The 16,598-nt window shown below is 43.0% G+C and overlaps 2 protein-coding genes across 3 annotated transcripts in view; both read left to right on the top strand.

The window, feature by feature from the left end:
- Window positions 1-16,598, top strand: part of LOC137264869 (U5 small nuclear ribonucleoprotein 200 kDa helicase-like) — a 98,939-nt gene that overhangs the window by 11,704 nt on the left and 70,637 nt on the right. Inside the window, exons 4-10 of one of the 2 annotated variants that reach the window (XM_067800213.1) lie at window positions 447-636; window positions 949-1,007; window positions 1,532-1,627; window positions 6,627-6,776; window positions 6,984-7,083; window positions 7,249-7,466; window positions 8,627-8,744. In XM_067800213.1, the coding sequence (XP_067656314.1) occupies window positions 447-636; window positions 949-1,007; window positions 1,532-1,627; window positions 6,627-6,776; window positions 6,984-7,083; window positions 7,249-7,466; window positions 8,627-8,744 (931 nt within the window). The remainder of the gene's footprint in view (window positions 1-446; window positions 637-948; window positions 1,008-1,531; window positions 1,628-6,626; window positions 6,777-6,983; window positions 7,084-7,248; window positions 7,467-8,626; window positions 8,745-16,598) is intronic. The other variant, XM_067800214.1, reaches the window with a different exon arrangement.
- Window positions 11,678-12,135, top strand: LOC137265308 (uncharacterized; the record flags this gene model as incomplete). Its single annotated transcript, XM_067800669.1, has 2 exons — window positions 11,678-12,076; window positions 12,112-12,135. Coding segments are annotated over 2 exons (423 nt in total), but the record flags the coding sequence as incomplete, so codon positions are not given.

Here is a 16,598-nt window from a genome sequence, read left to right as displayed (position 1 = left end):
GTTGTTAGCCTCTTGCTGAAGAAGTACCTTAAGCTGAGGAGGTCATATTATCATCTGAAGAAATCATATCATAATCTGAGGTCATGTCATAACCTGGGGAGATCATATAATCTGAGGTCATGTCATAAGCTGTGGAGGTCATATAATCTGTGGCCATGTCATAAGCTGGATAGGTCATATAATCTGAGGTCATGTCATAAGCTGAGGAAGTTATATCATAATCTGATGAAGTCATATATTAATTTGAAGAAGTCATGTCATAACCTGTGGCAACCATATGATACAAAGAAGCCATATGATATTCTAAGGAAGCAGTGTAAATGAGGTGATCATATCACGTAAAGAGTGTGAAATCTGATCTCACACTACATATGAAACATTGTAGCTGACTGAATCATTTCAGGGTTGTCTCACAAATATGCAGTGTTGTATGTGTGACATTTCAGCCCCGGGATGTGTTGTGTGGAGCAGCAGATGAAGTCCTAGCTGTGCTGAAGAATGACAGGATGAAGGATCGGGAACGGAAGAGAGAGGTGGAGGGACTGCTGGGTAACATGGCAGAGGAGAGGTTTGCTCTGCTGGTCAATCTGGGGAAGAAGATCACCGACTGGGGACAGGAAGAGAAGAGTCAAACCTGTAAGGAAGAAATGCTGGTTTTGTCATGATGTAGGCGTAGATGTGATATCGTGTCACTGTGTCTCTATCCTCCTGAAAGGACGGAAAACTTTGGATGTATGCCTGATACCTGGAAGAACTTGTCCACAAGCCTGTCAAATTTATGTATCCTTGCCATGACTATGTAACTTTTCTATCATGGAAGGCTATGAGTTACATTTAAGAGCTGGTCTACATGTGTATATTTTGAGTGGAAATTAGTGCAGTATGAACTGAAATCATTCAAAGATGTATGTAAACACAATTTTCCTGAAGTTTCTGTTATTGTTTCAGCTGAAAATATTGATGAAACTTACGGTGTCAATGTGCAGTTCGAAGAATCAGAAGATGAGGTTGGTGTGAGAAATGATGCACATGTATAATACATAATATGGAATATGTTAGACTTGTCTGTGTTATATTTGGCTGGTTGTGAGGGGATTTCTTATACCTTTTGTCATGACACATTATTAACCATAACAACAGTTTCCCATATTTGCAAGAGTTGTGATTTGTAAACCATTATAGTCGTAAACCTATAATGTAAAAATAGCAGCCTTGGAGAAATGATGCACAGGTTATGTAACATTCTGACATGTGTCTGCAAGTTGATTTGTAATTTCACATTACTTCCACTACTGCAATGTAAAGTCGATCCCTACAAGGCCGTTGTGAAGAAATTGCACTCCTATGGTGTTGTACCTTGATTACATGTTGTACATGGTCTTGACCTCTTCACTTGCCACAACTACAGATGAAAGAATGTAGGTGATCGACTGATTATGTTTCCCCAAAGAATCCATGGGAATAACCAAGAAGCAGTGAAGAGACTGATGTGTGACTTCTGAAATGGTGTGTGTGTGTGTGTGTGTTGTAGGATACTGCGGATGTGTATGGGGAAGTGCAGGAGGAGGACGACGACCAGGAGAATGAAGGGGAGGAGGCGGCTGTTGACGCCACTCTACATGCAAACGTGAGTGTTGTTGTAACTCTATCTATATAAATATTCATCATCTTTGCATACAATAGGATTGTAAGCTCAGTTCAGGCACAGGCAAACTGTAGTGCAAATGGGGTTACGCAGCATAGAGACTATGACAAGTCTTAGATATGAACGTACTTAGATGCGGACAAAGCGAGCACAGGTTGGCAACATGCTTTCCTCGCTTCGGATCGAAAAATATTTTTCATGTCAAAATAAAATATCACCACCATCAAATGTACACTTCCATTTCCTCACTTGGCTGTGCTCTCACATTTCTTACCCCATGTTTAGTAATTACTCACGTGAAATTCAACATTTTAAGCACCACTCATGGTATTCAGATTCTTTGCCTGTAATACCCCTGCCAGCTTCCGGTTGAACGGAGTGACAACAAGAATAAGCAGAAGTGAACCTGTTATAGTTTGTCTTATCTGTCGTCGATATTGGTAGAAGTTTTGTAACATTTATTCTACATAAAAACAATTCTGGTGCAATGAGCGAAAAAAGCAGGGAGGTAACTATAAGTATTCCTTGTAGACCATTGTCCTCCTGTTCCTTCACTCCACTGAACTGGAAGGTGGAAGGGGAAATGGAGGCGAAGAACGGTCTGATGTACCATGAGTTGCACTTAAAGTGTTGAATAAAAATATTTCATGTGAGTAATTGTTCAACATTGGGTTGGAAATGTGAGAGCACAACCCAGTGAAGAAATGGGTGCATACTTTTGATGGTGGTGATGCTATATTTTGACATGAAAAATATTTTTCGATTCCAAGCGAGGAAAGTATGTTGCCAACCTTTGCTGGCATGTAAGAAGACTGGTCATTTTATCTGTGCTGCGCAACCCATTTGCGCTATAGTTTGCCTGTGGTTCAGGCATACATAAAAGTATACAGATAAACTGGTGATATTGAAGTTGTGCTCACCTTCTAAATGGGCAATGGATATAGGCTGCAGCATCAGCATGGCTCTTTGTTCTTTATAGATCCATCTCTGTTCAGTATGGGAGCACATTTTTAGTGTCTCTTGGTGATCAACAGAAGTCTATATTTTTTCCTTATCTTAACTTATGCGTATTATACTTGTCACCTTCTATCCGAACATAGTGGAACACGTGAATCCCTTGAAGTTGCCTTCACTGACTAGGACGTAAAATGAACACCTACCTACGAGTAGCCTCCCTTTAGCCTGTGCATTGGTGCACAAGACCGGCCATGCTTGTCACTCTCTCTTTCATCACCCCAGATGACTGATGTTAGGACACCTGGGTCACTATGCTTTACTATTTCAGCCCCCATTGTATCCCGTGAAAAACAGCAAAACAACTTAACTATTACAGAGTTCAGTAGCTGTGTTTTTGTTGTTCTAAGGCGTGGAAAATATCATACTAGAAGTCATAGCCAAGTTATGTCAGATAAAAGCACTGATAAAAGCACTGATAAAAGCACTAGTAATCTTGTTATAACTGCTGCTGATGGTCATCATTTTTGTGAATCACCTGGCGGCTCCCGGGGACAGTCCTCGGCTACAGTGGCGAGCTTTGTCTCCACTCAGAAGAGGTTGTCTCCTACCAAGATATCATCATCACTAGCCCACCGTCTATGGGGAGGAAGGAAGATGACAACCCAAAAGACTTTGTCAAGCTCTCGTCATGGTTGATCACAGAAGGCGATGTCATTCTCTTTGGAGATTGTCCCTCCAGACAAAGCAAACATTTTTCATGACCCCCTGATCCTCCTGATGGAGGTTACAGTCTTCAATTGCACATCTTAGCCTGCTACAACTACTAGTGTGACAGCTACAGTTATCTCCACCTGCTGCAGAACTTAGATCAAGACCTACAGCCATGACAGACACACTGTACAAGAACCTATAGCAGTGTCAACTCCCCTTCATCTCAGTCACAATTGCAGGATTCAGCGAAGAACTTTCACAGGGGCCTCTTTATCTATCTGCTCTCTGAAGAGATGATGGAGCAATGAGCACTTCGCTGAAGGGAAGGCTGGCTTCCAGAGTCTTTAGGTTTTCAACTCTGTCATGAGTGGCCCTGCATGGCAGCGCTACAGCTAATTCGATGCACTTGGGCAAAGTTTACAGTTTTGGAGAAGATCCTAATGATGACCTGCACAAAAGACCGGTCTGAATCTCGACAACAACTAGTTGAAGACCTGCACAAAGACCTGCGCAAAGATGTGCAAGTGCACAGTCCAAGGCTTCACTGCATGCCAGCAGCAGTCTACATTCTGCCACAAACACAAGCTTGGCCTTGGCCACCATCAAGGAAGAGTCAACTGTCACCAGACATCGATGCCACAGGGTTTCTCCATACAGACATAGAACAAAGCCATGATACCACAAGTAATACTCTCTCCATTGACACTTCACAGTTGGTAGTGTTTACTTGCTGTACTCATGTCGGCCCAAGACATGACTTGCAGAGTTACGCCCATTACAGAAATTTGTCAAAGATCACCTGTACAACACCGACCCGCTTCTTCTACACCAGATCGTCTCAAACCATATCTTCTTTGGTGGATTGACAGTGACGTCTGCGGGAGAACCTACCAAACAGAGCCGGAACCGTCATCTATATGTAGGTGCATCGCTCCAAGAATGGAGCACTCACCTGAACAAAGAAGTAGTTTAAGGGAATTGGTCAAGACAAGATCAAGCTCTGTACATCAATCTCTTAGAGATGAAAACAGTGATCAATGCTGGTCAAGCTTTCTCAAGACCGCTAAGCACAGTTCACACAGACAACTCCACAGTAGCGTTCTAGATCAACAGACAGGGGTCAACTAGGTCACCAACTTTGTTCCAGGTCATATTTCACCTGTACAGCATCACTGACAAGGAATGCCACATTCCAGGAGCAAAGAATGTCATAGCAGACACTATCACAACCACTACGGCAGTCTCCAACAGAATGGATGATACATCCAGAGGTGTTTCGGCTCATAATACCATATATTACCGCATATAAGCCGACCCTGTGGATAAGCCGCCCCCCCAACTTGACCCTCAAAATCAATGCCATAAAGATTACCAGTATATTGTGAAAACCTGTGTTTGTTTTCCTTTTATATCCCTACGATCGCTGCATGCATTTACAACAGGATCCACTCAGTCAGGACGTCCTCTAACTTTGTAAACGGTGTTACCGTGAATCTCCTTGCTTTCTTGTTCCTTGGCATCTCCATAAGCATGGCCTTCTCCTTTCTCCAGTTTCACACTTGTTTTTCGTTGACATCAAACTCACGTGCAGCAGCACTGTTGTTAGTTGCCTCAGTCTGAGCAACAACTCGCAACTTGAATGAAGCATCATAAGCGTGGCGTTTCCTTTTCGAATTCATGATGAGAATGTCATTTCCAGAAATTATTAAATCTTTTATACCTATGTGCAATAACTCACCAATTTCCTTGATACAACGTCTCCCACTCTTCAGACAATGCCGCCATGTTAATTTGTTGGTACTGTATAAACTTTTATACTCGTGTGCATTTGATCAGTTTCCTTGATACATCTCCCAGTCATCAAACATTGCCGCGATGTTAATCTGTTTGTACTGTATAAACTATTAACGCACTGAACAGACATCATTCACTCATAGGCTTCACGGATTAATTATAATTGTTTTGAATACCGGTACGAATTAATTAAATGCCTTCACAAAGTGTTTGTACTAACATCGAAACAACAGCAACCTGACCATTTAATATCCTTGTTTATTTACTTGTGTTCCGTTTGTGTAGTGTCAAAACCGTGGTGAGCAATTTTACTCTTCACCGTATGTGACGTCACCGGAAACAGCTGTTGTAGTGGCACATGTCATTTTGCAAATGGCGATCGGACAGGATTATGTATTCTCTTTGGGTGGATTTATTGTGTGTAAATAGGTAGGTGTGATCTGTAACAGTGACTAAGAGCAAAATATTGTTAAAATAATGAACACTGTATAGTTTAAAATGTATTTTATTGATCAATCGTAACAAAGTGGCTGTAATCATTGTTAACTTCAAGTCAGGCAGGTGTACCGCTAATCTGTCCGCTCATCCTGACAGGGACCTGACGACCTGAAAAATACTTTTGTAAAATTATATCTCATTGATAAGCCGAACCCCTTCTACAGACTGCTTTTTTTGTCCTCAAAATCTGTCTTATTCACAGTAATATACGGTACATAAGACACAAGGATCCCCGATAGTAGACGTGTTTGCAACCAAAATCAACAAACGGTTATAGATATTTGTGTTTCCAATACTGGATCCACAAGCCCGGGGTTCTGAAGCTGTCAGCATACCACGGGAAGAACTCAACACGTACGCATTTCTGCCTCAAGTACTACTGCTTCAAGTATTACAGAAAATGAAGCATACAAGGCAACTACAACTGACTCTGGTCGCTCCCTACTGGTCAGAGAAGGTGTGGTTTGCCAACCTTCTACAAGACCTCGGAAATCCTGCCTTAAAGAGTCAGTATTTAGTTCTGAGACACGCGCATGGACTCTCAACCATTTCACTCTGCAGAACGTTTGGCATTGGCAAATCATGTGAAAAAAGGGTGAATCCAGGAAGTGGCAATACCACCACCGATTCTGTCACATTCTGTCAAGCGTAATAAGCATGAGTCAGGATAAGGAAAAATATGTAATTTTCTGATAAAAAATTGATATTTTATAAATATCCTGACTCAAGACATCAGCAGGACTCCCATCCTCCCCACTTATGACATTCTGGATTTCACTCTAAATCCATGAGTTTGAAAGAGTGATAAGCATGTGCTAAAGGGATTCTACTCGTGGGTGAATGTTGATTTTATGTCTTTTTCATTGAAGGGAACTTAAAGGAATTCAAGAGTTCCACTATGTTTGGATAGAACAAGGATTCATGCATAATAAGCATGAGTCAGGATAACAATGAAATATCAGTTTTAATCAGAAAATCTTTCCAAGTTGAAGGCCTGTATTTCTTTCATTCTGTGAACTAGATATCTGAGGAATCTGGGGGTAAGTCAGAGGGGGGCCTGCACCCTCGAGACATTGACGCTTTTTGGATTCAGCGCAAGCTCAGCAAGTACTATCCTGATGACCCTACCACAGCTCAGACCAAGGCAATGGAGGTTGTGGAAGTGTTGAAGGTAAGTGAAAACGTGACATGTCTGTGTGGATTCCTCAGTCTACTGCCATTTTATAGTTACTTGGAACTGACTGCTAACCATGCTGAGGGTATTGCTAGGATTTACTCTTTTTGTCTGACACAAATTAAATGCAGAAATTCACTTGAATAATGTGTTTGTTTCATGTGGTGTGTGAATGTTTATGTCAGACCTGTGGCTGTGTTTCAGATTGCTGGCGATGACCGTGAGTGTGAGACACAGCTTGTCATCTTACTTGGTGTCAACCAGTTTGAGTTTATAAGAGTCCTCCGCCAACACAGGCAGATGAGTAAGTGAACATTTCATATGTTGGTATAAGTGTCAAAAGTCTTAAGATTAATTTGTGCAAATGAATTTCTTTTATTCTTCTCAAACTGTTGACAGAAATATTTCTTACATTCCAAATGTTTCTGCCCCTACCTTCTGTAATATGTGTTTGTTTGATTTTGCACAGTCTTGTACTGCACTCTACTGGCATCAGCTCAAAGCCAGTCAGAGAAGGCTCGTGTAGAGGAAAAGATGCGTGCTGACCCAGAGTTGAAGCATATTCTCAGCTCTCTACAGGAGACTGACCGAGAGGATATTGTCAGTGAGGAAAGGACCCGTCGACAACAGGCCAGACAAAACAGAGTAGCGGCCGATATAGAGGACATGGAGATAGATGGCTATGTGGTGAGTGTCCAAAAGGACTGACTGTACCTGTGCCCCGTCATGTGGCCAGGAAGGACTGACTGTACCTGTGCCCGGTCATGTGGCCAGGAAGGACTGACTGTACCTGTGCCTGGTGGTCTGGCCAGGAAGGACTGACTGTACCTGTGCCTGGTGGTCTGGACAGGAAGGACTGTGCCTGTGCCTGGTGGTCTGGCCAGGAAGGTCTGACTGTACCTGTGCCAGGTCGTGTGGCCAGGGAGGACTGACTGTACATGTGCCTGGTGGTGTGGCCAGGGAGGACTGACTGTACCTGTGCCAGGTCGTGTGGCCAGGGAGGACTGACTGTACCTGTGCCTGGTGGTCTGGACAGGAAGGACTGTACATGTGCCTGGTGGTCTGGCCAGGAAGGTCTGACTGTACCTGTGCCAGGTCGTGTGGCCAGGGAGGACGTGACTGTACCTGTGCCTGGTGGTCTACTCAGGAAGGACTGACTGTACCTGTGCCTGGTGGTCTGCCCAAGAAGGACTGACTGTACCTGTGCCTGGTGGTGTGGCCAGGGAGGACTGACTGTACATGTGCCAGGTCGTGTGCCCAGGGAGGACTGACTGTACATGTGCCCAGTTGTGTGGCCAGGGAGGACTGACTGTACATGTGCCTGGTGGTGTGGCCAGAGAGGACTGACTGTACATGTGCCTGGTGGTCTGGCCAGGCTTGTCCACTACCACTGCCAGAATCCTATGACCCCAATTTCAAGTTGCAGATTCAACCAGAATTGTCAATCAAAGCGGTGTTGCGTGGTACATTTTGATTGTAATTTGCATTCAGCTTCATAGGTTTCCTCCTCTAGCAGCACTGAGCTATACCTTTGCAGAGTTCTGTCCCTTGGACTGAAATCAAAGGTTCATGCTTTTGGAACACAGTTTGGCCCTGGTTATTTTTGGATTGTTAGCAACAGGTTTTGGGTTTCATTGATGCAGGCTCTGCAAGTTTGAACCCCACTAGCATTGTTTCTTTTGTTTGTAGTAGTAATAGTATCACTTAATTGACTCATTTGGTGCGAGTAGCAATATAGCAATATTTGGCTTGGCTCATTTTGTCTATCTCAAGAGCAATGATATGTTCAAAACATTTGTGACTGAAGCAACACTGGCTCTGAGAGACTGAAACCATTGCTTGTTTAGGACATCGGACAGGTGGAGACTCTGGATCTTGAGGAGCTGATGTTCAGCCAAGGCAGTCATCTGATGGCTAACAAGAGATGCCAGCTGCCTGATGGCTCCTACCGCAAACAGAGGAAAGGTAAAGAGGATATTGTAGCTCAGGACCTACCTGTACTTATGAATTACTTTGCTGTCTCACTCCTGACATTAAGCTCAGTGGAGAGAATCACTCATTCAACTTAACTGAACATTCATGTTTGAATTGTGATTACATCAAATAAACCACACTACAATCCCAGTGGCATATCTGTCAGCATGTTAATATGAACTGGTATGACCTTATGCATTATTTTTCCTTATCCTGACTTATGTTTATATGCTTATCATCTCCCTCTATGCAAAGATAGTGGAACACTTGAAATCCCTTGCAGTTCCCTTCTTTTGAAGCATACAGACAATTGCCCTCATCTACAGGAAGCTTCCCATTTCCAGTCACATGACCAGCCCTGTTTGTCATTCTGTCCTCCATCTTCCAACGAGACAGTTGGAGTCAACTTGAGTCCCCATACAGCGTTTAATATCCTTTTATATTTTGGTCTTTTAGACAAAATTTTGCAGTATACTGCTTTGGTCTGTATTAATTATTATTACAATGTGAATTTTTTTTTTGTGGATAAATTTATATATTTTATTTGAGGTTGTTGAACATGTATTTCATCATGTGAGATTACGTTTTCACTGATGAAGTCATGCTCCTGGTGTAGGTTATGGCTGTCTGCAGCTATTCCGTATTGTATCCTGCTTGCACGGTTATTTGTTTCTCCAGTGTTCACTGTGAACTTGGTATGAATTTTGTTTGTATTTTTTTTACTATTCAAATGCGTGCTAAAAATGTTATACAGAGGCTCTCTCAAGTCATGTCTGGCAATCTGATTCTAATTGCATCTTGTAGCCCTGTGGTAACTACTGCTGATGTTGAGGTTTGTGGTGAATCGCCCTGGGGCTGCCATCGGGATGACATGGATACTAGGTCGTAGTCCTAGAAGAGTTTGTCGTCAGAATCAGTGTCATCTCAACCAAAGAGTTGAAGTCATCTACATCCTCCAAGACTAGTCCAAGACTCCTCCAAGACAACTACTAGATACTACTACATCATTGCTGAAACAACAGACCAGCTCTTCTATATAGTGCTTCAGCGTTGATATCGTCCCTCCCAACATACGAAACATCTACAACAAATCTCCACTCCTACTACCTGAGGTAAAGAGCTTGAGGGAGTAAGTGCAACACACAACATCAACTAGACCTTCATCTACTGCATCTACTAGACCTTCATCTACTAGACCTTCATCTACTGCATCTACCAGACTTTCATCTACTGCATCAACTAGACCTTCATCTACTAGACCTTCATCTACTGCATCTACCAGACTTTCATCTACTGCATCTACCAGACTTTCATCTACTAGACCTTCATCTACTGCATCTACCAGACCTTCATCTACTGCATCTACCAGACTTTCATCTACTAGACCTTCATCTACTGCATCTACCAGACTTTCATCTACTGCATCAACTAGACCTTCATCTACTGCATCTACCAGACTTTCATCTACTAGACCTTCATCTACTGCATCTACCAGACCTTCATCTACTGCATCTACCAGACTTTCATCTACTGCATCAACTAGACCTTCATCTACTGCATCTACCAGACCTTCATCTACTGCATCTACCAGACTTTCGTCTACTAGACCTTCATCTACTGCATCTACCAGACTTTCATCTACTGCATCAACTAGACCTTCATCTACTGCATCTACCAGACCTTCATCTACTGCATCTACCAGACTTTCATCTACTAGACCTTCATCTAATGCATCTACCAGACTTTCATCTACTGCATCTACCAGACCTTCATCTTCTGCATCTACCAGACCTTCATCTTCTGCATCTACCAGACTTTCATCTACTGCATCTACCAGACCTTCATCTACTAGACCTTCATCTACTGCATCTACCAGACTTTCATCTACTGCATCTACCAGACTTTCATCTACTAGACCTTCATCTACTGCATCTACCAGACCTTCATCTACTAGACCTTCATCTACTGCATCTACCAGACCTTCATCTACTGCATCTACTAGACCTTCATCTACTAGACTTTCATCTACCAGACCTTCATCTACTGCATCTACCAGACTTTCATCTACCAGACTTTCATCTACCAGACCTTCATCTACTGCATCTACCAGACCTTCATCTACTAGACCTTCATCTACTGCATCTACTAGACCTTCATCTAATGCATCTACCAGACCTTTAACTATTGCATCTACCAGACCTTCATCTTCTGCATCTACCAGACCTTCATCTTCTGCATCTACCAGACTTTCGTCTACTGCATCTACCAGACCTTTATCTACTGCATCTACTAGACCTTCATCTACTGCATCTACCAGACCTTTATCTACAGCATCAACTAGACCTTCATCTACTGCATCTACAGGACCTTCATCTACTGCATCTACCAGACTTTCATCTACCAGACCTTCATCTACTGCATCTACCAGACCTTCATCTACTAGACCTTCATCTACTGCATCTACTAGACCTTCATCTAATGCATCTACCAGACCTTTAACTACTGCATCTACCAGACCTTCATCTTCTGCATCTACCAGACCTTCATCTTCTGCATCTACCAGACTTTCATCTACTGCATCTACCAGACCTTTATCTACTGCATCTACTAGACCTTCATCTACTGCATCTACCAGACCTTTATCTACAGCATCAACTAGACCTTCATCTACTGCATCTACAGGACCTTCATCTACTGCATCTACCAGACTTTCATCTACCAGACCTTCATCTACTGCATCTACCAGACCTTCATCTACCAGACTTTCATCTACCAGACCTTTGACTACTGCATCTACCAGACCTTCATCTTCTGCATCTACCAGACCTTCATCTTCTGCATCTACCAGACTTTCATCTACTGCATCTACCAGACCTTTATCTACTGCATCTACTAGACCTTCATCTACTGCATCTACCAGACCTTTATCTACAGCATCAACTAGACCTTTATCTACTGCATCTACAGGACCTTCATCTACTGCATCTACCAGACTTTCATCTACCAGACTTTCATCTACTAGACCTTCATCTACTGCATCTACCAGACCTTCATCTACCAGACTTTCATCTACCAGACCTTCATCTACTGCATCTACCAGACCTTCATCTACTGCATCAACTAGACCTTCATCTACCAGACTTTCATCTACCAGACTTTCATCTACCAGACTTTCATCTACCAGACCTTCATCTACTGCATCAACTAGACCTTCATCTACCAGACTTTCATCTACCAGACCTTCATCTACTGCATCTACCAGACCTTCATCTACTGCATCAACTAGACCTTCATCTACTGCATCTACTAGACCTTCATCTACTGCATCTACCAGACCTTTATCTACTGCATCTACTAGACCTTCATCTACTGCATCTACTAGACCTTCATCTACTGCATCTACAGGACCTTCATCTACTGCATCAACTAGACCTTCATCTACTGCATCTACTAGACCTTCATCTACTGCATCAACTAGACCTTCATCTACCAGACTTTCATCTACCAGACTTTCATCTACCAGACTTTCATCTACCAGACCTTCATCTACTGCATCAACTAGACCTTCATCTACCAGACTTTCATCTACCAGACCTTCATCTACTGCATCTACCAGACCTTCATCTACTGCATCAACTAGACCTTCATCTACTGCATCTACTAGACCTTCATCTACTGCATCTACCAGACCTTTATCTACTGCATCTACTAGACCTTCATCTACTGCATCTACTAGACCTTCATCTACTGCATCTACAGGACCTTCATCTACTGCATCAACTAGACCTTCATCTACTGCATCTACTAGACCTTCATCTACTGCATCTACTAGACTTTCATCTACCAGACCTTCATCTACTGCATCAACTAGACCTTCATCTACCAGACTTTCATCTACCAGACCTTCATCTACTGCATCTACCAGACCTTCATCTACTGCATCAACTAGACCTTCATCTACTGCATCTACTAGACCTTCATCTACTGCATCTACCAGACCTTTATCTACTGCATCTACTAGACCTTCATCTACTGCATCTACTAGACCTTCATCTACTGCATCTACAGGACCTTCATCTACTGCATCAACTAGACCTTCATCTACTGCATCTACTAGACCTTCATCTACTGCATCTACTAGACCTTCATCTACTGCATCTACCAGACCTTTAACTACTGCATCTACCAGACCTTCATCTTCTGCATCTACCAGACCTTCATCTTCTGCATCTACCAGACTTTCATCTACTGCATCTATCAGACCTTTATCTACTGCATCTACTAGACCTTCATCTACTGCATCTACTAGACCTTCATCTAATGCATCTACCAGACCTTTAACTACTGCATCTACCAGACCTTCATCTTCTGCATCTACCAGACTTTCATCTACTGCATCTACCAGACCTTCATCTACTGCATCTACTAGACCTTCATCTACTGCATCTACCAGACCTTTATCTACTGCATCAACAATGATGCTGCAACCTTCAGAGGGTGTACTTTCAACACAGACATTGACAATATCTCAATACGTCGGATGCTTCTGCCACCAGCATTTGAACAACTATTACAGTCACCTTGCGTGGCGATTCAACATCTGCAACTGGTCTGTTGTATGAAGAAGATCTTCACCATCAGCTGTATCATCTTGATGTACTTTAGATAATGCACTGTTTGAACGCACCCGTTCACAAAGATCTTCACCATCAGCTGTATCATTTACCATCAGCTGTATCGTCTCGATGCAGTTTAGAGGATGCATTCTGCATCAACTCACCAAGTGTCCACATGCACGTATCCAGCTACAGCCGCAAGGATGCACTCTCCAACTCGGCAAGTGTCCACATGCACGTATCCAGCTACAGCCGCAAGGATGCACTCTCCATCTCGGCGAGTGTCTGCATGCACGTATCCTGCTACAGCCGCAAGGATGCACTCTCCAACTCGGCGAGTGTCGGCATGCACATATCCTGCTACAGCCGCAAGGATGCACCAACTGCATCCCCGGTTCATCACAGATGTCATCATCATTCACCATCCTTGTCAGATGTGGTCTTCACATGCAGGTCTGCATGGAAGCATTCACGGAACGACGACCACTCCAGGGATGCACACAGACATGACAATCACTCCAATGTTCAGCACAGGGATGATGTTAAATGAACCCTTTCAGACCACTTACAAACGCATTCGTGGTGAAATAGAGATGACTGATCGGAGAGTCGTGGCTTACATCTTGGATTGCGATTGGGCTAGACCTCACTTCACCATCGAAGGAGTCCTATGACACCCTCACCTACAAGATATCTACAATGACTTGACATCTTGACCTTCCCTTACTGTACCACACAACTTATCTAAGATTTCCCACATGCATTCGCCGATGTATTCGAGGAATGTAAACTATCCTACTATACAGAATCGGCTTACCAACATTCGCCGTTTAATGCCAGAAGTTTCCTACTTCTGAAGATAAGATCGTTTATCTACTCTACTTACTTCGAAGCAGGATCAACAAATCAATTTCCAGCATCTGGCACTAACATCAGGTTGTTGTGCACCAGCAGCGAGGAATTCAACAAGATTATTTTTGATGCGTCATGGAACCTGGTTACCTGGTTAGTCATCTATACATATGCTCACTCTTACATCTCTGAGACAAACCTGAATGCTAGTGAAGGAATCATCGACTGCATGAGATTTCACGATGATCATTTAGCTGCAACACCAGTGATGTCACATCGATGAAGACAGTCATCTTAGTTCTATGTAGATCTACTCACTCCTTATACAACAATAAATGGGTGTGATTTGAGACATACACCAAGCAGAGGAGCTTCACTGCAACAAAGGCCCCACATCATCCTGAGACACCTATGGAACTTTACTTCAGTATGGGTGAGAGCCGTTATACTGAGGGCCTACAAAGCAGCAGGATTTCAACCTCCCTCAGCCTCCAATCCACATAAAGTGAGAACCTTGGTGTCAGCACCTGCTCTACATGGAAATAGCTCACTTACAACGATAATGGAGGGCTGCTTTTGGAGATCCATCACACCATTACCTATGACACACTTGCATTCACCATTTTGGGCCATTTGTTCTACCACAACCACTAACGTTGTGATGAGTGAGTGATGATGACCCTGTACTTGTAAATAAGTTACTGGTACATGAAGAAGAGTCGCAACCCTATGATGAGGACATCATGAAGAAAGAGTTGCTGAGACAGTGACTAAGTATCAGCAGCAACACATCCCTGCCTTCAGTGCACGTCGATTCCCACTTCATCACAGTAGTTGAAGTAGATAAACCATACGATCTCATCAGTGAGACTCGCAATAGATCCTACAAATGGAGGATCAGCTTCTTCAGACTCGCCTGTTCAAGGGCTGTCACCAAGGCTCTTGTCTCCAAATTTAAGAACCCGGAGAATGAAGAAGAAAGGATGATCCTATATGCACTTATTACCCAGAATGAGGAACAGCAATTCATTTTGGAGCATCTAGCTTCCACATCTGCAACATCTTCTTGACAATAAATGGATGCTGTTTGAAAGATACACCAGAAAGAAAGCTTTCACTGCAATGAAAGCCACACACCCTCAAATAGTAGACTACTAATGTCATCTACAACATACCAGACAACTGAAAGGTTCTACACACTTGTACTACACTCTCGACACACTTGGCGGCACTCAGCTCTGCTATCACCATGAAAACAGGGATCAAGCTGACTAAAGTACTGGAATTAGATCCTGCAAGATCAGCCTCAGCTTGGAACTTGAATGTTGTACAGCAACACCTGACAAGTGATGTCTACGAGCCACTAAACTGGACATCGCTTGAGTTAATGACACAGAAAACACTGTTCCTGCTTGCCCTAGCAACAGTGGCACGGTTGTCAGAAGTACTTGCTCTGAACTTCAGTCACACATGATTTTACTCCACTTGCCGTGAGTCTGTACTTCTAGGACTGAGATGGGATTTTATCGCAAAAAATGATCTGCCTGGACAACCTGACAGACAATTCCACATTATGGCATTATCTGCAGTCCTCAGCGACATGAAACACATGATTATTATGCCCAGCCAGAGCTTTGAAAATATATCACCAGGTTACGAGGAGACAAAGTTTCAAGCGCCTATTCATCGTATTATCAACTGAGACACTTATGGAGGTTAGGATGAAAACCTTTACATTGTGGGCATAAAAAGCAGCAGGACTCGAACCTCCGAGAGCCTTTTGGCGTCAAAACTCACTCAACACTCAAACTGTTCGCTATCAAAGATAATCGTGGCTGCTTTTGAAAATCAAATACATTGTTTGCCAATCACTACCTACAGGACATCGCTACAGAGGCCGTCACAGACATTCACCAGCGTGGGCTTTCCCTCACCCTTTTATCACAGGACTTGTCGGGATAAAGACGCTCTACGAGGTATAATGTTTGAGAGTCCATGTACATATCTTGAACAGCCTAGCATGAGTGATTTTGACCCAGTACTCGTAATGAAGTTACATGTACATATAGAATGCTCGCGACTGGTTTTGACTAGGAAATCTTGACATATAGTTGCATTAGACACTAGCATGATGCTAGCTGATCTCGATAAGTTTAACTGGATGTGATAGCACATCTGACAGATGAATATTTGTGGAACAGGACTGAACTATTCTGTTATAGTTCCTGGGAGTACCGGACATACTTATATGACAGTTATCAGAATCCAGCGTGGCCTGACCCACTGCCATTTCCTTTGGATTCTGTAGCCATAATAAGCATGAATAAGGATAAGGAAAAATACGTAATTTCTTTTATTAAAATTGATATTTTATACT

The sequence above is a fragment of the Haliotis asinina genome, chromosome 15, assembly GCF_037392515.1.
Source record: "Haliotis asinina isolate JCU_RB_2024 chromosome 15, JCU_Hal_asi_v2, whole genome shotgun sequence".
In the NCBI taxonomy this organism is placed as follows: domain Eukaryota; kingdom Metazoa; phylum Mollusca; class Gastropoda; order Lepetellida; family Haliotidae; genus Haliotis; species Haliotis asinina.
The sequence above is the reverse complement of the archived record's forward strand: the minus strand, read 5'-3'. Positions and strand labels throughout refer to the sequence as shown.